At 35.2% G+C, this 26,576-nt stretch overlaps 1 protein-coding gene across 1 annotated transcript in view; it reads left to right on the top strand.

Moving 5' to 3' along the window:
* Positions 1-14,192, top strand: part of LOC145260308 (cytochrome P450 3A8-like) — a 61,902-nt gene extending 47,710 nt beyond the window's left edge. Inside the window, exons 8-14 of the mRNA XM_080118196.1 lie at positions 288-412; positions 2,725-2,854; positions 4,379-4,536; positions 5,648-5,736; positions 6,303-6,440; positions 9,924-10,086; positions 13,982-14,192. Coding sequence (XP_079974322.1) covers positions 288-412; positions 2,725-2,854; positions 4,379-4,536; positions 5,648-5,736; positions 6,303-6,440; positions 9,924-10,086; positions 13,982-14,056 — 878 coding nt within the window. The 3' untranslated portion in view covers positions 14,057-14,192. The remainder of the gene's footprint in view (positions 1-287; positions 413-2,724; positions 2,855-4,378; positions 4,537-5,647; positions 5,737-6,302; positions 6,441-9,923; positions 10,087-13,981) is intronic.
* The last annotated feature ends 12,384 nt before the right edge of the window (positions 14,193-26,576 follow it).

Raw genomic sequence — 26,576 nt, forward strand, 5'->3', positions numbered from 1 at the left:
TATATTCAGGTGTATCTTGTCGAACTTGGGAATCTTTCTGTCATCTCAAAAATTCAGAAATATAAAAAAAAAACTACATGTTTTTATTAAAACTCAAAATATGTAATCTAAAATATGAAATCTCAAACAACTGTTCATTCTGAACGTTTCAATCAAAATCTATTCCAAACTCTATGACTGGCCGACAGATTCCAAGATGCGTGCAAGAAAACATAAAAAAGAAAATTTCTTAAACTTTTTACGAAATGAATTTTAACATCTTGATAATCTTTTTTCATTTTTTTCAGATATCTGTTCTCCTCTCTTCAAATTAATGAGTTTTTTCTTCTATAACTACTTGTATATGCCAAGGAAATTCCTTGTTGACTTTTGTTGGCTTCTTTTGGGTGACAGGAAAAAAGACAATGATACCGTGAGTATTCATTATCTTCTATTATTTAAATTGTTTTCACATGACAGAAAATGATGCTGATTATTAAAATATGAATAAATGTTGATGATTTTTATACCCCCCCCCCCTTCCACATAGGAAATTAACTTTAAAAAAACTGGGGTTTGTATTACTGTACACATAGATTCGAAAAAGTTGTCAAAAAACAAATATATAACAAATAAATGTTATCAAAGGCAAGATAAATTACTTTTCTACCAAACTGGATATATTTTTTGTGTTTTTATTCAGTGTAACATGTTTATTCAGTTCGAAAAACATGCAATGTTTACCGATGTATTGGAAAATTCAAAATGGCAGCCGACTGTCTCTCGGAGAGGGTACGTTTGGGAAAAGGTATTATAAATAATAAACTAGACAAAATACTGTTAGAAATTCGCTCAATATATGTTACCGTGACATAAGTTGACATGTATTCGGTTGTTTTCTAACAGTATTTTGTCTAGTTTATTATTTATAATACCTTTTCCCAAACGTACCCTCTCCGAGAGACAGTCGGCTGCCATTTTGAATTTTCCAATACATCGGTAAACATTGCATGTTTTTCGAGCTGAATAAACATGTTACACTGAATAAAAACACAAAAAATATATCCAGTTAGGTAGAAAAGTAACTTATCTTGCCTTTGGTAACATTTATTTGTTATATATTTGTTTTTTGACAACTTTTTCGAATCTATGTGTACAGTAATACAAACCCAAAAACTGAATTATTTTAAATAATGGTTGTAAAAGCAGTTGTTGAGAAGGAGATGGAGATGAGGGAACACAACCAGTGAATTCCGTTGATGAAGTGCATGAACTGTAGAGATTGAAACTTTTGGAATTCTTTTCTGAACCCAAAACTTTAGTCATGTAAGCTTCATTCCTAGGAGACAGTAAACTTAACTGCTGCATCAACACTGAAACACAGAGTGAATTCTGTTGATGAAGTGGACAAACTGTGGAGATTGAGACAAACACAACATGGAGATCAGAAACAACTCCATCATGGTGCACAAATTAATCATTTTGTGGAAACTTAAAACAAAAAACATTTTTTAATTCAAGTATAAAGATTTTAAATACCAAAAATAATTAAAAACATTTAATTGTTATGAGAATGCGTCATGACTTTTAGAGTTTACAAATTACAATTACGAAATGCTTTATAAAAAAACAAATAGATCTCCAAAGCAACTTTTATGGTCCAATTGTAAGAAAGAAGATAGAAACTTGACTGCCATATTGGCACTGAAATACGACCTGTGAATGCCGTCAGTGTAGTGGACGAACTATGGGGATTGAGAAAAATAACAGCCTCTTACATTCAAGTAGCAATGTGCCTTGTTGGTGGTAGACATGTATAAAAAAAAAAAAAATTAAAAAAAAAAATTAAAAACTCCAAGAGGGCCTGAATATCATGTACCCATCTTGTGAGGTATTGCAATAAGTTTATACTTTTTTGAAAAACAAATGCAGCTCCAAAGGAAGATAAAAAACTTGACTGCCACGTCAGCACTGAAACACGACTAGTGAATTCCATCTGTGCAGTGGACGGGAATTGAGAAAAACACAATGTGGGGATCAAACACAATCTCATCATTGTACACACTGGTTAATCATTTTGTGAACACTTAAAAGATGCAATAAATATCAAACAACACAAGGGAAGGAAGTGGGGGAGAGTTTTTAAACCAAATATATTTTAAATTTAGTTTTGGTCAATCAAAAAAGAAGAATTTTTTTAATTCAAGTATAAAGATTTTAAATACAAATAAAAAATCTATTTATATATTTTAAGTTTTGGTTTCAGTCAATCAAAAAAATTTTTGTTTCAATTTAAGTAAAAATAAAAAACCTTTCGTATTTGTTATCAAAATGTACTATGTTTTTTAGATTATAATTAAAAAAAAACATAGTAAACTGCTGTTTTCATTTGTCATGGTGGTGTGATTGTAAAGTACTATTGTTTCTCTTTTTATTTTTCAATTTTCTCATCATTTTGTTTAAGCTGGAGATGAGGCCTCTTACCAGATGCCAAACTTTCACTCGTTATTCCATATATTCCAATCGAGAGATTTTTTTAAGATTCTAACTGTCCCTTTTAGTGCAATTGATTGAATCTTTTTTGCACTTGGTTGACTGAGTATATTTGCCAGGTCGTTTTTGAAATTCTTTTTCATGAATCATGTTGCTCCTATAATTACTAGGATGATAGAGATTTTCTTAAGATTCCAATTTCTTTGCTTTTATTTATTTTTTTTCAAGTAAATATTTTCTTTTAATTATCAGGAGAACACTGATTTGCTCCAAATGATGATCGATACACAGCAAGAACCCAATTCTTCAGAAGAAACTAATGGCACAGTTGAAACAGAAGCAGAAAATACAAATCAGAAAATGCCAATTTTAAAAAAAAGAAGTAAATTTATCAATTTTGATGTAATCACTTTCTTATTCGATTTCTATCTTTTTAAAAAAAATTTTTTTTTAATCTTTTTTTAATTTTCAATCATTTCTTTGGATTTCTATAATAATTATCATGAAAATAAATGTCTTCAAAATCTTCAGAGTCTTTGAAATTTTAGAGCCAATTATGTAATACCCATGAGTGCATAACTAAAATCTGTCGTATAATTTTTTACTTCCTTAAAAACATAATCATTTGCAACACAGACCCTTTTTTTTTTTTTTATAGACAATGAAGGTTTTTTTTTTATTCAAACTACTAATCGATTATGTTACAATTAATTCTGGCTGTCCTCCTTCAAGAGTTGGGATCGCAACATAGACAAGAAAGAGAGATGGAATGGCAAATATATATAGAAAGTTAATTATGCTAAACACATTGCTGTATTCGTTCAACGATATTCATTGCGTTTTTTATCTTTAGTAATTCATCCATGACTTCTTGAGACACTTTGTCATAGCCAACTATTAATTTCAAAGACTTTTGTTCTTATGATACTGGATTTTACTGACCGTTCATCTACAGTGCATTTAATTGCTAACATGTATAAGTTAATATATCACTAGCCAACTTACCCACATCTATTAGGTTGAAAAGAAAGTTTTTTTGGGGTTTTTTTACACAGTGATCACCACTTATCAAGGCCCGGAAGCCACTCAGGGATAAGGGTTATTGCAAGTACATTACGTTAGTGTGGAGATTTGATGAAGTGTTTACTTAAGGAGGCGGTTCATTAGGAATTTGTTAATGTTGGACTTGAAGACATCCAAGTTGTAGTCCGGTGGGAAGCAGGCAGACGGAACAGAGTTCCACAGGCGTGCAGTTCTAAGAAAGAAGCTTTGTTCATGGAATCCGCGTTTTGATTTAGGCACAGATATAGAGTGGGGGAAATTTTTCACAGTGGATTCAGCTAGACGGGTATTTTTCGTGAAAGATTGGCGAGGGGGGACCAGAGATTGGAGTTCAGACGAGCACCTGCCATGGAAACAACAATAAAACAAGGATATGCTCGCAACGTCTCTTCTGTGGGAGAGAGGTTGCAGGGTAGAGAAAAGGGCATCCCCAACTAAGCCACGAAGTCTATTTTGTACTCTGTCAAGGCAGAATAGGCTGTTTTTAGTAGCTCCTGCCCAGATATGGCAACAGTATTCCATCCTTGTTCTAGCGGAATTTTAATTTTGATTTCAAATCATGTATTTTCAAATAAGACCTTTACTTATATATCATTTTAAAGTGTTTGTCGCTCTATTTAATTGTTTAAATTACAGTCGTTTTAAAACAATTATCAACACAGACCACTTTTAGAAAATAAAGTTTTTTTTTCCAAACTATTCACCATGTTACAATTAATTTATTCTGACTACAATATAACATATATTTAATGCATCTACATTTTTCATGGGAGAGCTTGTATTACATTACAAATATATGTATTTTGGAAAAACTTATAAATGTTATCTTCTTTATCTTCCTCAGAACTTACTGACCAAGAAATTGTTGCCCAATGTTTAATTTTCTTTTTGGCTGGTTACGAAACAACAGCTTCCACGTTATCGTTCATGGTCCACAGTCTGGCTTTAAATCCTGATATTCAGAAAAAGATACAAGATGAAATCAAAGATGTATTAGGAGATGTACGTAACATTCTATTTCTTTTTAATAAAAACAACAGAATTGTTTCTATTTTTTAGCTTTCGACTATTGTTCCTGATGTTGATATGTTATTTATATAATAACTATAAGCAGTTATGGTGATAGGGTCTTGCAGTAGGGGTGGGAAGCTCTCCAAAACTTGGATGTTGGCTCCTCTTCACAATGTGACAATTTTTAAAGTTTCCCAACATTAGGGCCACAAATCCTCCAAGGATAATCGAGAGGAAGTGTACCCCTTTTTATAAGTTTCCAATTTTTGCATTTCACATTAGGGTTAACTGTAGACACACTTCCACAAATTATAAAGATTCCAGTGTAACACTTGGAAAAACGCTCTCAACAAAATAAATCAGAAGAAAGATAAAAGAAAATAGAGAGATAGAAAGAGAGAAAGAGTGTCAATTATGGCAAGCACATTGCTCACTATATTACGGTTTTTGTTAAGACCATATTATGATGTCTTTCATTCTTGTTATTTCAATGTAGATATTTATGTTATTTATGAAATAATAATAGGCATTAATGGTGATAGGGTCTTGGGGGCCTCTTCCGAAACTTGGCTATTGGTTCTGCTCTACAATATGCTAATTTTATTGTTTCCCACCTTGGGGGTGGGGGCACAAGTCCTCAAAAGATAACCGAGAAGGTTAACCCTTTTTATAAATTTCTAATTTTTACATTTCACATTAGGATTCATTGTAGACACCCTTCCATAAAAAATATCCTCATTTTTACAAAGATTCCAGTGCAACATCTGAAAAAAAAACCGTCCTTGATAAACTAAACCAAAACAGAGAGATAAAAGAAAACGAGAGAGAGAGAGAGAGAGAAAGAGAGAGAGAGAGAGAGAGAGAGAGAGTCGATTATGGTAAGTGTATTGCTCATTATATTATGGTTTTTGTTGGACCATATTATCACATCTTTCATCCTTGGTATTTCCTAGAAGCTTTGCCATATCTGACTACCCATTTCAAAGACTTTAGTTTTGGAATGACCCTCATATTAATATTATTATCATTTACATTTTTTATCACTAAATGTACAGATTGAATAAATGCGTCTCATGAATGTTTGTTGTTATCCTATTTTCAGGAACCTGCTGATTATGAGAATGTTCAGAAACTGCCCTACCTTGAGCAGTGTATCTCGGAAACTTTAAGGAAATATCCAATAATAACGAGGTAAAATTTATTCATTTTTTATATTAATATCGATAATATTATGACATTTATTTGCTTCCCCACGAAAGCAAAAATGACACAAGGTAATTTTTAATGTGAGTAGAAAAAACCAGCTCCCCAAAAAGGGGCATTCTTGCAAAAATACAAATTGCTTTAGTATAGAAGGGTTTCCCCTACATTGATTAAAGATAAATTAACTTGAGTGTAGTATCAGAACAGATACTACACTTGGATCTTAGCTCGAATGCCAGATACCTTATTTCTTATTTGTTTCCGAATTTTTGAGATGAGGATTGATAATTTGGATTGTTTAAATTATTTAGACTATTATTCATTCTCACAACGTTTTAGCCGACGTAACCTTCTTAAACAAAGGCTTCCCATAGCTGTGCACCATTCTAGTAGTCAATATTTGACCACTTTTCAGATACTAGATATCACATATGAGATGAAACAGAGGTCTGGATACAGTGGTCTAACGAATAAGAATCACATGTCCTCCCCCAGAGACAACTCACATGATCAGCACGCATTGAAACCATTTTTCTTGTTTTTTTCTATTTCAGGATCCTCAGAGAAGCTAATAGAGACATTACAATAAACAACTGGTATTTTCCAAGACAAACAGAAGTAATCATCCCTATTTACGCCATTCATCACAATCCAGAGTATTGGCCTGAACCAGAGAAATTCGATCCTGAAAGGTAATTTATTTCTTCTTTTTAAAATTTTAACATAGTTAAGATGCATATGCAAATACAAAGAACGTTCCAAAAGTTATTTATTTTTTTTTTTACAAGAGAGTCACCACTTATCAAGGCCTGAAAGTCACTCAAGGATATGCGTTAATGTAAGGTGGTAGTTTAGTAATCATTAATGGTGTAAGTTGGGTAGAATTTGATTATTTAAGGGGACGCTTCAACAAGAACTTGTTTATATTAGACTTGAAGGCTACCATGCTGTAGTCGACTAGAAAGCTACTAACGCCTGAAAGTATCCTGTATCCCTATAAGGCCACCATTCGCCCATGTATAGAGTATTGTTGTCATATTTGGGCCGGTGCATCTGCTACTAGTCTCTTACTCCTAGACAAGGTTCAAAAGAGAGTCGCCAACCTGATAGGTCCTGAACTGTCATCCAAGCTTCAGCCTCTGTCCCATTGACGAAATGTAGCATCTCTCTGCCTGTTCTACAAGTATTTTAACGGTGAATGCTGCGAAGAATTGCAAGCACTTGTACCCCCTCGACGTAAATACCCCCGACAAACCCGACAAGCAGTAAAATCCCACCCCTTCACAGTTGAGCTCCCTAGATGTAAGATAGCCTTCTACTCCAGTACTTTCTTCCCCAGAACCGCTAGACTTTGGAATTCCCACCGAGTTCCTGCTTCCCCAACTGTACTGACATGCAGAAGTTCAAGTGTAACGTGAACTGACGTCTTTCTGCCCAACTCCCCACATAGTATCCCTGTAGCTTGTGTCCCTAATAGTAGCCCCCAGATCAAAGTGGCAATGTGTCTTGTTTGGGGTGAAAATGCAATTAAAAAAAAAGCATTAATGACTTTGCCATCAGAGGTTTTCAAATTTTACCTTTAAACATTTGATACAAAATTTTGTTTATATATTTTTTGCCAGAATGTCTTTCATATAATTTAATATATTGACAAAATATTTTATGCTTTTTCCTTTATAAATATCTTTAAATAAAACTATTTTTATTCTCATATTTATTTTAAAATTTTTGGCATGTGTCATGGTAGTTATGTCCCCTTTTTATAACTCTGAATTTGAGAGTTATCGCCCCTAGTTCTTATTGATTTTCTTGTAATGGCGTTTCGTAAATAGAGTATGTGTTTACCTAGCTCTCATCTTATCTGTGGCATGGTGTCAGAAGTGGAGATTATAAGGATACACTTATACCAAAAATGAAACAAACTTGAATAATGAATTAGCTGTAACATTTTTTTTTTCCATAAGGATTATAATAAAACTGAACATGTGCGTATCTACTAAACACTAAGGTTTTCTTTTTTTACAAGGTAGTCATCACTTATCAAGGCCCGGAAGCCACTCGGGGATAAGGGTTATTGCATGTACAGTAATCAATGGGATAGTATCGTAGTAATCATTAGTATTGGAGATTTGATAAAGTGTCTTACTTAAGGGGGTGATTCATCAGGAATTTGTTTATGTTGGACTTGAAGACATCCAAGTTGTAGTCAGGTGAGAAACAGGCAAACAGAAGAGAGTTCCACAGGCGTACCATAAGATATAATAAGATTTAGCATGGCAGCTTCATCTCAAATACGGTCACCAACAATAGATGGGTCTAGTGCTAACCTTAGCAAATCAATGGACAGATTTATTTGGCAAGTCAAGCTCTATTTTGAAAGTCACCTGCGTGATGTTGATGACGATGTAAAGCTTATATATCTTTCATTATGGGCTAGCGTCAAGGGACAAGAAATTTTGGTATCGGGGGAAAAAGGATTGTTGAAACATACATTAAATACTTTAGACAGTATGTAACCCCAAGGTCAGATTTTTGTGTGACACAACATAAACTGCTGCACTGCAAACAAAATTCAGACAAATCGGCACATTCGTTCTTGAAATGGCTTTGCCAAATAGGCAAATTGTGTGAATCGGATCAAATGGTGGAAGACACTATTATTGTTGATTTCTCCATATTCAGCATTTATCTAAAGTCAGCACAGAAATCTTTAATTAAAGAAGGTAATGATCCGACTATTGCAAGAGTACTACGTGTAGTAAAGACAGAGGAGGCAACTAAGAATAATAACAAGTGAAGCATGCATGGTCCCCTGTGAGTGAACAGGCATAAAAAAGATTTAAGTCCATCATTTGCCCCCCCCCCCATTTAGCCCCAAAAGTCCCCAAGGCCTTAACATATTTAAATTTGAGTTCAGCACCATGCAAAACTGCTAAATAGACATACAGAGAAAATTTTGGACAAATATGGTAAAATAGTCCCCAAAATGGAGTTTTTTTTTATTAGCCCTAAAAGAGCCTCTGGGGCACACCCAAGAGTTATCACGAAGTATAGACACACAAAATTATATAGAAATCAGTTAGTTACAACTTTTCAGAAATTCTTATAAAAGTCCAAGTCATCAATTTTTTTAATAAGCTTTGTGCTTATTAAAAAAATTGATGACTTGGACTTTTATAAGAATTTCTGATAAGTTGTAACTAACTGATTTCTATATAATTTTGTGTGTCTATACTTCGTCAATTTTAGCCATTTTAACCCGAAAGGCACCTCTAGGGGGACAACCGGCGTCTTCCTGAAAATCCGTTTTGTCACTTTTTTACACATATCATGTTTAATGTTTGTACAAAATTTTAAAAAATTCCAGAGCGCAGTTATTGAGAAAAATGTGGACAGACAAACGGAAGAACGGACAAGGGTAAATTTACAGGTTTACCTTCTTTTTGTCGGGGGCCAATTATAATGTTATTATTTAGGAAGCCATTCTTAACATGGAGACGGGAGGCAACTAAGAATAATAAAAATAAAATAAAATTTTGTCAAGTACTTAGATGAGTTCATTCTCAATTGAAGAAAGAAGATGTTGTGGTAGTTATGTCCTCTTGTTTTAACTCTGAAGTTGAGAAGAGTTATTGCCCTTAGTTATTGATTTTCTTGTAATGTCGTTTCATAAATAAACATGTTTTACCTACCTCTTATCCATTCATTATCGCAGCCATTCTATCCGATGAACCCCATTACAACATGCCTAGTGGTAGATCCGCAGTCGGTAGCAGAAGTGACAATATTACGAATAGAAAAAGAAACTAAATATTTGGCATCTCTGATTATAGCTTTTCCATGTTAAAAAGGAAGACCATAATTCTATCCAGCCTCTTTCCATTATCCTCATCCAGATCAATGAATTTTTAAATGAAGAGGAAGTTCACACTCTCGAAGTATAATTGCTGAGAGGCATGATATCCATTTGCCATTAATGATAAAATAATTCTATTTGATATGATGTCATATCTATGGACTCATCCATGGACTTTCAATTTCAAAGCATCTGTTTCAGTGGCTGATTCCAGATCTGGCACAACAGATAATAATGGTCATATTAACAGAAGAACAAAGACATTAAATTACAGATTGATATTTATTTTTGTTGTTTTATCTTTTTGAAACTGTTGCAGGTTTTCCCCTGAGGCACAGAAGAAGCACGTTCCCTTCACTTACCTTCCATTTGGCGGAGGGCCTCGCATCTGCATTGGACTGAGATTGGCTCAGTTAGAACTAAAAATGGCCATCATACAAATTCTACGCAAGTTCAAATTTGTACCTTGTGAAAAAACCGAGGTAAGATATTTAAATTGTATGCTGAACAAATAAACATCATATTTAATTACACAAAATTTGTTTGCATTTTTTCAGATGGTTTAGGACAAATCTGATGCGCATAATCCAAATATCACATTGGTTTTGTTCAATCAAGTCAAGTTTTTGGGTTATGGCCACATGTCGTTTTTTTACATTTTTGTTTACATGTATGGAGTATTTTAGAAGAAACTGGTGAGGTAAAATGCCATGTCATGGCAGGTGCTCGTCTGAACTCCAATCCCTGGTCCCCCCTCGCCAATCTTTCACGGAAAACACCCGTCTAGCTGAATCCACTGTGAAAAATTTCCCCCACTCTATATCTGTGCCTAAATCAAAACGCGGATTCCATGAGCAAAGCTTCTTTCTTAGAACTGCACGCCTGTGGAACTCTGTTCCATCTGCCTGCTTCCCTCCGGACTACAACTTGGATGTCTTCAAGTCTAATGTTAACAAATTCCTAATGAACCGCCCCCCTAATTAAACACTTCATAAATCTCCTCACTAACGTGATGTACTTGCAATAACCCTTATCCCTGAGTGGCTTCCGGGCCTTGATAAGTGGTGATCACTGTGTAAAAAAAAAAAAAAAAAAAAAAAATGCCATGTCGAATAATTTTCTCGATTGGAAATGATTATTTTATTTACAAGAAGTATTTGAGTCTGATGTTGAAAAGCAATCAGTTTGAAGTCATAAACCTTGAAATCTTCCAAAAATTGGTGCTCAACATACACAAAGAAGGACTGATCTGTACAGGAGGAATTGGTGCCTTGCAAAGAAAGGAAGGTGATCAACTTCCTGGTGGACAAAGACAAAATACTCTTTGCACCATTGCACATTAAACTCAGATTAATCAAAAAGTTCACCAAGACTCTGAACAAGGATAGTGACTGCTTCACTTACTTGACCATGGAGAAGATAAAAGCTGGTGTCTTTGATGGTCTTCAGATCCAGCAGTTCATTAGAGTTTGAAAACTCAATGAACAACGTGGAACTGGAAGCATGGAAGACATTTGTTCTGATAGTGAAGAACTCTTTTAGCAACAATGAGGCCAGAAACTATGTGGAACTTGTCAATAACATACTAACTGCTTTCAGAAACCTAGATTGCAATATGAGTGTCAAGATGCACTACCTATTGTCACATATGGATCGGTTTCCTGAGAACCTGGGTTCAATGAGTGATGAGCAGAGGCAGAAATTCCACTGGGACCTGAAAGAGATGGAAACCATGTATCAGGGCTCCTGGGATGGCTGACTATTGTTGGAATCTAAAGAGAGACCTCCCTGCCACTGAGCATTCCAAGAAGTTCAAGCCCTGAAGTTTGAACAATGATGAAGCAACACGCAATTTACGTGTAGTTACCTTTATCAATGTCCATCATTCAGTTTACAGTAATCGATATGTTGTTGGCCAAACATTTTTTCTCTTAGAAACATATTTAGGATGATATGTGTTGACAAAAATCAGCTGATAATGACACAAAAATCTAATCACAAGATCTGATTATTTTTTTCAGATCAACTTAGCATAAAAATCTAATCACAAGATCTGATTATTTTTTTCTGATCAACTTAGCACAAAAATCTAATCACAAGATCTGATTATTTTTAGATGATCTGAAAATCACCCCTGCTAAGGTGCATGCTTGACACTTCAAAAGCATGTGGACCCGATCTCATCCCAGCTGTGCTATTAAAAAAGTGCTCAGCCGAAGTAGCTCCAGTTCACTCCAAACTCTACAACAAATGCCTTAATGAATCTTGCTTTCCGGGCTGTTGGAAAACTGCTTCTGTGGTACCAGTATTCAAGAATTCTGGCGAAAGAACTGACCCAGTAAATTATCGTCCCATTAGCCTCCTCCCACTTTTTGCCAAAATATTTGAGACCTTAATTAACCATGCTCTAGTCCATCACCTTACAGATGCTAAGCTTCTGACTGACCAACAATATGGATTTAGACAAGCCCGTTCCACAGCAGACATCCTAACTGTAATCTCTTAATGTATATACCATTCACTGGACAAAGCGGGGGAGGGCAGAGCAGTAGCTCTAGATATATCTAAGGCTTTTGACAGGGTATGGCATGAGGGTCTCCTCAGGAAGATTAGATCATACGGTATCACTGGTAGAATACTTAACGTAATTAAATCCTTCTTAGATAAGAGAAAAATCCAGGTTGTCTTCGACGTTCGTACATCTAAACAATATGATATAAATGCGGGAGTGCCCCAGGGGTCTTCTTGGACCTCTACTGTTCCTGATATTCATAAATGACCTCCCCGACAAAATTTCCTCTGAGATGGGTATATATGCTGATGACACCACACTCTATAACAGGCACGACAGGAAAACAAATGAACACATATCTAAAGAAATGGCAGAAACACTAGAGGATGACATCCAATCTGTAGTGGAATGGGGACAAAAATGGATGGTCATGTTCAATGTCACCAGGACTAAACTAGTTTCATTCAATAATTACATGAAACCTTCTCTACCACCTATAGCAATGGCCAACGACTCTTTATCTGAGAGTACATCTTTCAAGCTCCTTGGCCTAACGTTCACAAGAAACATGAGTTGGAACAATTACATCGAGGGCATTGCCAGGGCTGCTGCAAGGAAGGTGGGCTCTCTCTACTGTGCTAGAAAACTACTAACACCCGAAAGTATCCTATACCTCTATAAGGCAACCATTCGCCCATGTATGGAGTATTACTGTCATATTTGGGATGGTGCATCGGCTACTAGTCTCTCACTCCTTGACAAGGTTCAAAAGAGAGTCGCAAATCTGATGCCCTGAACTGGCATCTAAGCTTCAGCCTCTGCCCCATCGACGAAACGTTGCATCCCACTGCCTGTTCTACAAGTATTTTAATGGTGAATGCTCTGACGAACTGCAAGCACTTGTGCCCCCACGACGTGAACACTCTCGACAAACCCGACAGGCTGCTAAATCCCACCCCCACACTGTAGAGATCCCTAGATGTAAAAGATCTTTCTACTCCAATAGTTTCTTCCCCAGAACCGCTAGACTTTGGAATTCCATTCCAGGTCACTGCTTCCCCAACTGTACTGACGTGCAGAAGTTCAAGTGCAACGTGAACCAACATCTTGCTGCCCAAATCTCTACATAGTACCCCAGTAGTTGTTGCCCTTGATAGTAGCCCCCTACACCAAAGTGGCAATGTGCCTTGTTTGGGGTGAAAATGTAATAAAAAAAAAAAATTTAAAAAAAAAGATCAACTTAGCACAAAAATCTAATCACAAGATCTGATTATATTTTTTCAGATCAACTTAGCACAAAAACCTAATCTGATGGAACGAAGTGTATGCCATTTCGTGATTCAGCAGTGCTAAAATATCCTAAATCAGTTGTAGAAATCTAGAAAACATTAAATATAAAAAATTGTTGCCCAGGGAATCAAATCGAAATATTGGTAAATCCAACGATCAAAGGGACATAACTCCTTATTAACAATAAGCTGCTGATAATCTTTTTTTTTCTTTTCAATAGTTTTGTAAAACATGCATTTTATTGTTTCACCGATGTGATTATTGGCAGTTTGCTAAGGGAGAAACACAAATTTTTATGAATGGAACATGCTAAGTGCAAAGTTGGTGAACAGTAGATGGCTGCACAAACTCTTTTAATGATTGCAAAGAATGAACTAAACAACTTCTATGTGAATAATTTGTGTCACCTAATGATTTTCTTAAAAGGAGACAAAGTGTCACCTATTGACTTTTTTATAAAGGGGACAAAGTGTCACATGATAATTTTTATTATTTTTTATAATTGAAAAAAAGAGAAAAATAACTCATTTTTTTTTTTTTTTTTTTTTTTAATTTCTTTTCTTTTTCTACTGCAGTATCCAATACAGTTCCGGAAAAGTTCATTGTTGGGAGCCATAAATGGAATTACCTTGAAAATTGAGAAGCTGTAACAAACGTATTTTGTAGAAAAAAAAATTTCAAAAGAAATCAACATTATGTAAAAAAAAAAAAAAAAAAGAAAGGAAAGAGGATTTTTGTTATTAAGTTTAATTTGATCATACGCATCGTACGATCGATTTAAAATTTAATATTATAAAAAATTAATTAAAAAAAAAAATTAATTTGGAATAAAAATAAAAAAAAATATTTCATTATTCACAAATGTAAAATTCTCCACAAACTTTTGATGAAATAAAATTGAAAATTATATATTTTTATTCGTTTATTAAAAATACTAGCACAATAACCCAATGTTATCTGGGGAAGGGTATGCACAATAAAAAAAGTAAAGCCTCCTATTTTTTTTTTAGCTATAAAAGTTGAAGAGCTATGAAGACGGGAGTGATACCATTAAAACAAGCAACCTTTTTTTTTTTTTTTTTTATTACACAGTGATCACCACTTATGAAGAACATATGCCGTAATAGCATTTATAGAAAAGATTGAAACTAGCAACATCATGTCTGTGAGAGAAAGAGAGCTTACGGAGAAGATAGGGTGGGGCTAATTAAGTTGCAGATACGTTTCTGCATTTTAATCAAAAACCTTCAAATGGGACACAGATTCACCAGCCCAAATATGACAACAAATCTACTATCAGATGGGTACTCAGAGAGGGTGTTATTTGTCATGGCAATGAGTGGTTGAAAAGGTTTTTTTGTAGTTGTTAAAGGAAAGAAGCTTAGTCTTAGTAGCATTAAATGTTGTCATCCACTTGCATCCCCATTCTACGACTGACTGAAGATTGTTTTCTAGGGTTTCAGTCATTACCTTCAATATGTATACATCCGTTTTCCCCTCATGTCTATAGTGTGGTGTCATCATCAAATGTATCCATCTCGGACACAATTTTATCAGGAGGTTATTTTTGTTTTTGTCAAACCAACTTTGCTATTGGCAATATATCTTTGGAAGTTGTCTCCATCTTCTCTTATCTTGGTGTCATGGTAGCCAACAATGAAGGATGTACAGATGCTATCACAACCACATGGAATAGATTCAAAGAAAGAAAGAAAGAAATACCGTTTGAGCAAACGTCTGCTCCATAAAGGAAGAACGCAAATCTATTTCCATAATCAAACGTTATTTCTTTCTTTCTATATACAGATTTATACATCTTTTTTCTTTCTTTTTTTTTTTTTTTTTTTTTTTTTACACAGTGATCACCACTTATCAAGGCCCGGAAGCCACTCAGGGATAAGGGTTATTGCAAGTACATCACATTAGTGAGGAGATTTTATGAAGTGTTTAATTAGGGGGGGCGGTTCATAAGGAATTTGTTAACATTAGACTTGAAGACATCCAAGTTGTAGACCGGAGGGAAGCAGGCAGACGGAACAGAGTTCCACAGGCGTGCAGTTCTAAGAAAGAAGCTTTGCTCATGAAATCCGCGTTTTGATTTAGGCACAGATATAGAGTGGGGGAAATTTTTCACAGTGGATTCAGCTAGACGGGTGATTTTCGTGAAAGTTTGGCGAGGGGGGACCAGAGATTGGAGTTCAGACGAGCACCTGCCATGAAAATAACGATAAAACAAGGATAGGCTCGCAACGTCTCTTCTGTGGGAGAGGGGTTGCAGGGTAGAGAAAAGGGCATCCCCCACTAAACCACAAAGTCTATTTTGTACTCTGTCAAGGCATGATAGGCTGTTTTTGGCAGCTCCTGCCCAGATATGGCAACAGTATTCCATCCTTGGCCGTACTTGGCTTTTATATAGATAGAGAATTGCATCAGTAGTGAGATATCTTCTGGAGCGGTAGAAGGATCCCACCATCTTTCCTGCGACCTTGGCAACAGACTTGATGTACGTGTTCCATTTCAGATCAGGAGTAAAGGTCAAACCCAGAAGCTTGTCAAAACACGGGGCCTCACCCAGACGAGAGCCATCCATCACAATTGATGCCAGCTGGGGATCAGAGCGTTGATGATGTAAGGATAGGAGTTTGCTTTCTATTTCTTAAATGTTTTTTTTTCTTTTTTTCCACTTTTTTTTAAACGACTCAGGGTGGAATTTTTCTTTCTTTACTTTTCTCTGTGTTCTATACAAATTTATACAAATTTCTTTCTATTTTTAAAAAAAATGTCTGGGTTTTTTTTCTTTTGTTCTTTCTGTTTTTTAAAAACGTCTCGATCTTTCTTTTTTTTCTTTCCTTCTTAATTATTTAATGATTGTATTCTTTCAATTTCATTTCTAAACGCTAACGTCTTTAATGTTATGGTACTTATGTATATATATATATATATATATATATATATATATATATATATATATATATGCATGTATATGTGTGTGTATATATGCATATATATATATATATATATATATATATATATATATATATATATATATATATATAATTCTTAACTTTTATTAAAAACATATTATTATAACCTTATATTTAAACAAAATTCAGATTTATAATTTTATTCTATTTTTTATTCTCAACCCATATTACTTTTCTTATCAAGTAAATATTTTCTTTTTTATTAGAATTTTTTCCAGATATATCTGCCTTACTTAAAAAATGCTAAGTTTATTTATGGTGTCTTTTACATATAAAAAAAACCCACCCAATACTTTTGCTGATGAGGAGACTTTGTTTAAAAAAACTATATGTAAAAATTATTGTCCGTGGCCTAATGTCTACCACAATAAAAACATCGTTTCCGAAACGATCGTACAAATTATTGACTTTGTTGTTGGTCCTTCTTATGAAACAGATTTTTAATTTTAAATTGTCAATCACATTACTAAATATTAAAGAAGCTCTAGGATATTTGCCTATCGAGCTTATTATATATCTGAATTACAACGGGCACTGTTCTTTTCTTGTATTTTAATTAAATTAGTAATTTTACTATCACATTAAAATACATACACTCTGCCTTTAGACTACTGTTCTAACCCCCTTTAAATTTATATATATATATATATATATATATATATATATATATTATTCTTTATGTAAATACAGTCATATCTTGCTGTGATCTGCAGACCGTTTCAATCATAATTGATCTCATCAGGCAAGATTTAAAAATTCAATTTTAGAAGAAAGAAAATATACTTTGTCATAACTGGCGTGAAAATGCCATCGCCTAAAGAGGTTTTTCTTCATTTTCATCTTCGTTATTGATCTGCTGAGTTAATAAAGTTATTTTTTATTCAATTGAATTCTCATCTCTTATTATATATGGATGGATATATAAGGAGGAGGGGTATTTATAAAGTAATGCCTCATAATTTTTATTCCGCCCAAGTGAATTAGAGGGGGATTGCAAATTGCATTGTTATGATGACTGAACTAATGAATTCGTGACCTGAAAGTTTAATCTCTCTGTTGCAGATAGCAACCCCTGTACGTTAGAAGCAGAGATATGTCATTGAATTCCTGGCAAAAGTGCATTGAAAATGGTGATGACTATGTAGAAAAAATTTTTTTCGTTTTAATCTGTCTTCATAGTTCTTCAAATTTTTTAGTTAAAAAAAATAGGAGGCTTTACTTTTTGGAACGACCATTGTATGACAACGCATGCTTCAGGTGCCAATACACAGCTATCGTTCATCGCTAGCAAAATATGCATTGAGAATGCTGGTTATTATGTAGAAAATGAATTCTGGAGCAGAAAATGTTGCTCGTTTTAATGGTATCACTCTCGTTTTGTATCTCTTCAACGTTTTGAGTTAAAAAAAAAAGAAAAAAAAAAAAGGAAGGTTTAACTTATGGTACGACCCTCATACAACAAAATGGCAGACCTAATTGGATCCAGTGGTTACTGTAAAAAAAAAATCCAACCCTGAAAACAGAAAGGAAGCTGTCACGGTTATACTCAGCTAATGTACTTCCTAATTTTCTGCAGAGCACTACCGGAAGTGGTGGCAAGGCAAATCAGTTCCTTCACTTTTATTCTTCAGTATTTCTATTGTGAAGTGATTTATTGAAATATAAGAAAAGGACATTTTTAAAAAGTATACAGTAAAAATGAACAAAATTATAAAAAAAAATACAATTAGTCTTTATTTGCACTTACAAAATGAAAAAAAAAAGTTTTTATTTTATTTGAAATTTTATAAGAAATATATGCTTACTAGCAAAGATATCTGTGCTTTGCGTGGGACTTTGCTGTACACTTGGGTACCCGAACCTACAACAAATCCCGACCTTAAGCTTTGACCTTAACCTTGAAAAATAGTGTGCCCCATCCCCAGCTCAGAGACCATCATCATGTCAGGTTTGGTCATGATCGGTCCACATTATATAATAACTATGTTTATGAAATTATAAAAATAGAAGTTTTTTTTTTTTTAAACTTAAAAAATTAAAGTATTTTCTTTGAATTTATATAATAACTATATATGTTTATGAAATTCTAAAAATGAAATTATTGAAATTATACTAGAAATAATGAAGAACATTATGTAGAGGTGGTGCAAATTAGGAATAATGAATTGTCTCGAGGAAGAAACGAACAATGTGTTAAACTGAATTAAATGAACTAGGATTTATTTCTTGAAGAAACAAGTGAAAGAAAAGGGTACTACACGTGTTTAGTTTCGCGTGCGTCTCTTGCTGTTTACTGGTGAGAAGGAAAGTCTATTATCGTAAAGAGAGAAAGAGAGAAAGTCAATCCAGTTTGGTGTGCATCTCTCGCTGTTAGCTGGTGAGGAGGAAAGTCTATTGTAGTATAGAGAGAGAATGAGAAAAAGTCAATCCAGGCCATGGAGATAGTACGTACACCTTACACGTTTTCTGTCTGTTAACTTTTGCCCCCACACATACAGTAGCAGGGGATGTGACGTGCACGGGCGCGCGCCTCCCGAAAGGGAGATGGCTAGTTCGTCAAACCTCTCAGCACAAGAGCTGGTCCGAAAAGAAAGATGCTGCTTATTGTTTCCGGTGGTCTTTTACGCATGTGTGGATTTCCTTTGAAAGGGGAAGTGATGTTGCCCATGTGTGCGCGTATGTGAGTACATGTGTGTACGTTAGCGTGTGTGTGTATACACGTGAATGTGAGTGTATGTACGCGAACGTGAATATATGTACGTGTGTGGATGTGCGCGCGTATGTTTGTGTGTGCGTATGTATATGACAAGTAATATAGCTTGAGATGTGAACGCGTGTTTTTGTGTGAGACTAGGAAAGGCTCCCACAATTAAAAACGAAGGAACTGATTTGCTTTGCCACTACTTCCGGTAGTGCTCTGCAGAAAATTAGGAAGTACGTTAGCTGACTATAAACGCTGTCACAGATCCTTAGTAAGAACAAGGATCTCCTATCACTGTAGAAATATGCAAAATACACAACCAACCAAGTCCATCCATGCATGATATATCAATTTTATTTACTTGTAGACCAGCAAAAAGAAAAGAGTTAAGAAATATTCAAAGTTGTAGAGAAAGAAAGGGTTGTTAGGGTTAGTGTTTGTTTTTTTATGGAAATCGCTTGAAACAAGGAGTGAAGCCACTTGATGTAAGGAGTTAACAAGAATGAAAGATGATTATCGCAAAAACAGAAAATGCCTATTGACCTTAGTTTTGAAAAGACCAAGGCTACAGGTAGGAGGAAAACAGTCAACATGAAGAGACCTCCACAACCTTGGAATTCTTGGAAAGAAGCTGCTGGAATAAGCTGTATTACAACGAGGCATCAAAACAGTGAACAGATGGAGACCAACAGACCAACAAATCAGTGTTGAAATGATTACTCAGAATCGAAATTGGTAATCAGAAAAATCAAAACTTTAAGGGCATTGGCATCGATATTGAAATTGAAAAAATTGTGTTTATTTTCCGATGCCAAAAACGATTCTTTTTTTTTTTTTTTTTTTTTTTTTGCACTTATGCATTACTATCATGCAACAACGTTTTTTGTTTTCATTTTGAAAATCTCAGATTAGGGAAAGACAATCAAATCTCAGAACAGGAGAAGACAATCAAATCTCAGAACGGAAACAATTGAACATTTATTGAATTAAAATAAAGTTAAGAAAATTCTAATCACACAAAACAAATGTTTTTGTTTTTACAATTTAAAAAAACTTTTTGTAACAAAGTCAACATTCTGAAATGAATGAAAGTTGTCATAATATGAAAATGCATAAGTAATGTAAAGTCACACATTTTAGAAAACATTTTTTTATGAATTTAAACGAGAAAATTAGAAAACCTGAAAATGTTGTGAAATGATAAAGCATTGGACTTTAACAAAAAAAAAAAAGTAAACAAAAATGATTTTATCATTTCACATTTTCAGGTTTTCAAATTTTCTCATTTAAATATGAAAATGTATGTTTTTTTAATTATAGTTTTGAATAGTCATTATTGGAATGCGTGGGACCTGTTTTTTGTTTTGAGAAAACAATTTTTTTTTACAAAATTTACATTTTCATAACAAAGCCAAAATTCTGAGGTTTTGTAACAAATAAAATAAAAAAAAATCATTAGAATTTATAGTTTGAACAGTCATTAATGGAATGCATGTGACTGTTTTGTTTTGACAAATTTTTTCTCTACAGAGAATCCTGTTTTCTTATCAAATTGAACAGTTCTTGTGTGAGATTGGATTATCTCCCCCTGATCTTCAAAATGAAGATAAATATTGTTTCATAACAGTCATGCTCAAGTGCGTTTTTTTTTCCTTTTCGTTTAAAATTTAATTTTCTTTTCCTAGTACTAATGATAAAATGATAAATATTTATTAATTTTAAACCTATTAGTAAAATCTATATGTCAACCCCTAAGATTGCATTTTTATGTTTGTGAAAATATATGCACATTACATAAGTTTTTACGGGAATCCAAAAATTAAAAACAAAACAAAATTACTCTTTAACTAAATATCTAGAGATTTTTTTAAAATTGGTAATTGTATCAGAATCTGGAAAAATATTGGAATTGTCTCTAGTCTGTATGCATGTGTCCTTGTAAGCCTGTGGCAAGCTGTCATTATATGTAGAATTCTGGGACCGTGACTTGTGTTGTTTGAAATAGGGGGGTGGGGGGGGCTATGGCCAGAGTTTATTTACTTGCCAAGAATTTGTGTAGAAGTTAATAACACCATGGTGTGAATGAGATCGGTTCCTGTGGCAAGTTGGGACTCTCACTGTATCATATGCATAGTGCTTGGGCACTCACTTATACAGATAGCACTTCAATTGCAGAGAATGACTCTTTTTGATTGGTTAAAATCTGATATAGACAACCAATTGAGATTGAGTATTTTAATCCAAACACTATTAAGTATTTCAAACCAGGCACCACCAAGAACCCTGCTGAGAGAGGAGGAGGTATGGTTAAGGGGGTTTATGCTGACACTTGTTCAAGTAAAAACAGATGTCCATAAAATTTAATCCATCAGGAAGATTTAGGCGAGCTTTGAGTTGATAAATGTAGAAACGACATCAGTTTGTTTTGGCAACTTGATAATGGAATTTCTTTAAAACAAGAGAAATAAGGGAAGAGATTGGTTTTTCTAGAAAGTTTTTTTTTTTTTTTTTTTGCAAGATAATTAATAAAATCAAAAACAGTTACAAGAACTTGGATTCAGAGGAGCCGGACTCTTGTCACCAAAGTGGTTTGCAAAGGACCATAAACTCCCCGTATTTCCTCCTATAACAGACAAAACGCTATGTAACATACAAATATCTGTGCGTGAGGTCGCCAAGCTAATCAAGAACCTGGATTCTAGTAAAGCAACTGGCCCAGACGGCATTCTAGTTATAGTGCTAAAAAAGCTCCAACCAGAACTTGCCCCCATACTTACTAAACTGTTTAAGCGTTGCCTTAAGGAGAAGTGCTTTCCAACACCCTGGAAAACCTCATCAGTATGCCCTGTATTTAAGAATTCAGGTAAAAAGTCATCTCCCTCTCGGAACAGACCAATAAGTCTCCTGTGTGTCATGAGTAAGTTGTTGGAATCCATATTAAATAAAGTAGTCAACCACCTCAGCAGAAACAACCTTCTTAGTGACATGCAATATGGTTTCCACTCCGCAAGATCTACCGCAGATGTCCTAACGGTTATATCTCATAGGACTAGTGAATCTCTTGACAAAGGCTTCCTTTCAAGGGCAATCGCTCTTGACATATCAAAGGCCTTCGATAAGGTATGGCATAAGGGCCTACTTCACAAGATTTCCAGCTATGGTATCACTAGAAATGTTTTCTCAATCTTAATGATTCTCTCCAATAGGTTCATAAGAGTAATGGTTGATGGGTAGAAATCAGAGGCCCACAGTATTAATGCTGGAGTTCCTCAGGGGTCCATCCTTGGGCCAACTCTCTTCCTGATCTACATCAATGATCTCCCTAAACACATACTTAAAATCATTCGTTGACATCTATGCTGATGACATGACCATCTGTGGCAACACATCAAAGGCCGTAAATGACAAAGTTCTCTCTAATTCTCTTTCCTCTGATCTTGAGCGCGTGGTACAGTAGGGGAAGAGGTGGCTGATTACTTTTAATGCATCTAAAACCAAGCTTCTATCTTTACATCATCAACGCTCTGATCTCCATCTGACATCAATTGAAATGGATGGCTCTCGTCTTGTGGAGGCTCCATGTTTTGACAAGCTACTGGGTTTGACTTTTACTCCTGATCTGAAATGGAACACGTACATCAGGTCTGTTGCCAAGGACGCTGGGAAAATGGTGGGATCCTTCTACCGCTCCAGAAGATATCTCACTACTGATGCAATTCTCTATCTGTATAAAAGCCAAGTACGTCCAAGGATGGAGTACTGCTGCCACATCTGGGCAGGAGCTGCTAACAACAGCCTATCCTGCCTTGACAGAGTACAAAATAGACTTCATAGCTTAGTGGGGGATGCCTTTTTCTCTTCCCTGCAGCCTCTCTCCCACAGAAGAGACATTGCAAGCCTGTCTTTGTTTTATCGTTATTTCCATGGCAGGTGCTCATCTGAGCTCTAATTTCTTGTCCCCCCTCGCCAATCTTTCACGAAAAACACCCGTCTGGCTGAAAGTACTGTTAATAATTTTCCCCACTCTTTATCTGTGCCTAAATCCAAACGTAGATTCCATGAGCAGAGCTTCTTTCTCAAAAGTGCACGCCAGTGGAACTCTCTTCCATTTGCTTATTTCCCATCTGACTACAACTTGAATGTCTTCAAGTCCAACATAAACAAATTCCTGCCAAACCGCCCTCTTATGTAAGACACTCTATCAAATCTCTAATACTAATGATTACTACAATACTATCTCATTGATTACTGTACACGCAATAACCCTTATCCCTGAGTGGCCTTCGGGCCTTGATAAGTGGTGACCTCCATGTAAAAAAACAAAAACAAAAAAACCCAAACCCCCCCCCATAAATCAAAGGAGAGGTGACTTTGATCTTCCAGCTGTTGCGTATCTAGACGATTGGCCACCCAGGCAGTTATGGATGGTGATAAATCCCAATCGGGAAAGAATCGGTATTGATTTCACAAAGAACCTTTAGAATATATAGGGAGATGGATAGACAGATAAATAAATAAATTGACTTACTATATATTTGGAGAGAAAAGAGAGAGAAAGATACAGATTGAGAGAGAGAGAGGGAGAGAATAGAGAGGAAAACAGAATGATCTCAAAAAGATGGGAGGAGAGGGAACCAATTTCATAAAAAACAGATGTTCTGGCCAAATCGAAGTTGTTTTTCATCTGGCCAGCAGAGATACAGTTCCTTAGACTTGTAAGTTAACTTTGAAAGAAAAAGCCCTGAGAACTAGCCCAAAATTGCCAAGTGGAAGAAAGCTATTAGAAAAAACAATCTGGTTGAGATTTTATTTTCATCTTCTTAAAAAAAAAGCACCAGAAACTACATTGCTTAAGTTTAGAAACAAACTCAAAGATCTGAACTCTTTTTTTGTACAAGATATATACTGAATTCTTTTTTTTTTTTTTTTTTTTTGTCAAATAAGTTTGTTATATGAAAATCATCGCCAGCGGTGTTCATTATTGATACCTGTGCTTGTGGAGAAGGACCAATTGATTTTCAGCTCTGCTCTGAACCCTGATATTCCAGCTGCAACTGTGAGAAGCATCCATCTACCAACACCAGTACACCTGCAGGAGAAATTCAACCACAGAGGCTATGTCAGACGACCACCCAACAGTAACACAGGTATTGCGCCCAGACTTGGAGTTGTGCGTGTTGTACACTCTGAGCATCAGAGTGCTATTTTCTAATGGCCAGAGAGTGCCTGGTTGCATTTTGAAGGGTCCAGTACTCGATGGAGTAAAAGTGCTGCCACATGGACTTAGGGTTAGGGCACATTTTCCTGCCTGTGTGTGCAACCTGACCCCTGCTGAGTTACAAACCAAATAAACTTTCATTATTTTAAAGATCATTTCTCTGGTTTTGTTGTTTTTGTTATTATAGTTGGAAGAAAGGTTCCACACCAGCAAAATACAGACAGTTTTTTCATGTAGGTTTTTGATTTAATTAATTTGGCACAAATTAAAAAAAAAGATCATACTTTAAATGCCATGTATGGAAAGGGTGATAGAAATTTATGCAGAAGAGGACACAGTAGTCCAGCATCAGTCCAAATTCTATTATTATTATGTTATGGTAGAAAGACAAGTTCTTGCTGTGAATGCTATACAAAGAGAAACGAGAAATTGGAGCTCAGTTGAGAATCTTCTATTAACTAATATTCGGATGTTTAGTGAAATTCAAAAAAGCAACAATTCAATTCAATTAATTTGACACAAAATAAAACAATCATGTTTCAAATGCCATGTAGTTAAAAGGTAATAGAAATTATCTCAAAAGAGGATACGGTAGCCCAAAACTTGTGCAAATTAACCTTGAATTGTTGGATTATTGATTCCTTTATTACTTATTGCCAAGGTATAGGGATCCTGATTGAGAAAACGGCCCTCCGATTTAATCAAAATCGTCAGTGAAATAGGTTTTTGTAGTTTCTATCTGAGCTCCAATCTATGGTTCCCCCCTTGCCAAACTTTCATGAAAAACACTCGTCTAGCTTAAACCACTATCAATAATTTCCCGCACTCTTTATATGTGCCTAAACCTAAACAGATTTCATGAACAAAGCTTCTTTTTTAGAACTGCATGCCTATGGAACTCTTTTCCATTGGCCTGCTTTCCAGCTGACTACAATTTGGTAGTCTTCAAGTCCAACGTAAAAAAATTCTTGATGAACCGTCCTCTTAAGTAATCCAACTTACCAAATTTCCACTACTAACGATTACTACAATATTATCCCATTGGCTACTGCACATTCATTAACTATTATCCTCGAGTGGCCTCATGGCCTTGATAAGTGGTGATTCCTATGTCCAAAAACAAAAAAAGACCTTTTTCTAATGCAGGAGTAAATAATCAGTTCCCAAGTATAATGACCATTGATTAGATTGTAGGCCAAAATAAGATGACAGTGTAATTGTTGGCGCTCAAGGGAGTAAAGTCTTGAGTCAGCTTTCATGGGGCAGATCCGATAGCCCTTCACCATTCAAGTAGCCTACTGTTGATAGTCACGGTCTGTATCAGACCACTGCTTCCACTCAAACAAAAACGAACAATGGCTAGCTTGTTGGCAGAAACAATCACGTGACTGACACATCATGAGCATGCGTACTGACGGCTTTCTTTCATCTTAACTGCAAGCGAAAGGAAAACTTTTCCAAAATAAACAATAATAGCAGACTTTTGAGTTCAAGCTGAGATTGTAGGTCGTCGGTTCTCAAAGGAGAAAGGTTGAAGCTTCTTGAGTCAGCTTTCATGGGGCAGATCCGATAGCCCTGTCACCATTCGAGTAACCTATTGTTGAACTTTCTCCAGATGATGGAGATCACATATTAGATATGGCTTCAACATCATATACAATCAGTGATCTGATGAAGAAGTATTCCAGGAGTGAGTGGTTGCAGAAAGAACATGGAATGAGATATAGAATGTTCCTTGCTTTGTTAGCAGCTTTAATGCAAGATTCCTAAGTTCGACTATTAATACTATTTGAATTCTTTGGACTAATGTTCTCATCTTGAGTGTTATTTTTACAACGTTTTGGTCGACCTTCTTGTCGAACTCAGGAGGGATTTGCACAGAATTTCGAACGGAACTCTTTATTTAATTCATATTTATTTAATGCTCTCGTTGCATCAGCCATGATAGTGTAGGAGTCCTAAGTAATTCGTAATTGTATTGAGTGTCGCCGGCACTGAGGATTGGACCTTTAACTACTAGAAGAGTGTACCTTAACAACTGAATTTTACTAAATACTTTATCCACCATGCCAACGGGTCCTTGCGCACATTCGTTTATTAGGTTCCAAAGTTCAAAATGATGCACCTAATCAAGGTCGGGATTAACCCAAATAATAGGGATAAAAACGGGGTCTAAGTATGTCTGATTATTAGGAAACCATGGTTGGGCGGGTATTCCAACCGGTATAATGATCACCTCTCCTCCTCCCCCCTCCTTCATTATATAC

The sequence above is a fragment of the Euprymna scolopes genome, chromosome 36 (genome assembly GCF_053919585.1).
Source record: "Euprymna scolopes isolate OS-2025 chromosome 36, ASM5391958v1, whole genome shotgun sequence".
In the NCBI taxonomy this organism is placed as follows: domain Eukaryota; kingdom Metazoa; phylum Mollusca; class Cephalopoda; order Sepiida; family Sepiolidae; genus Euprymna; species Euprymna scolopes.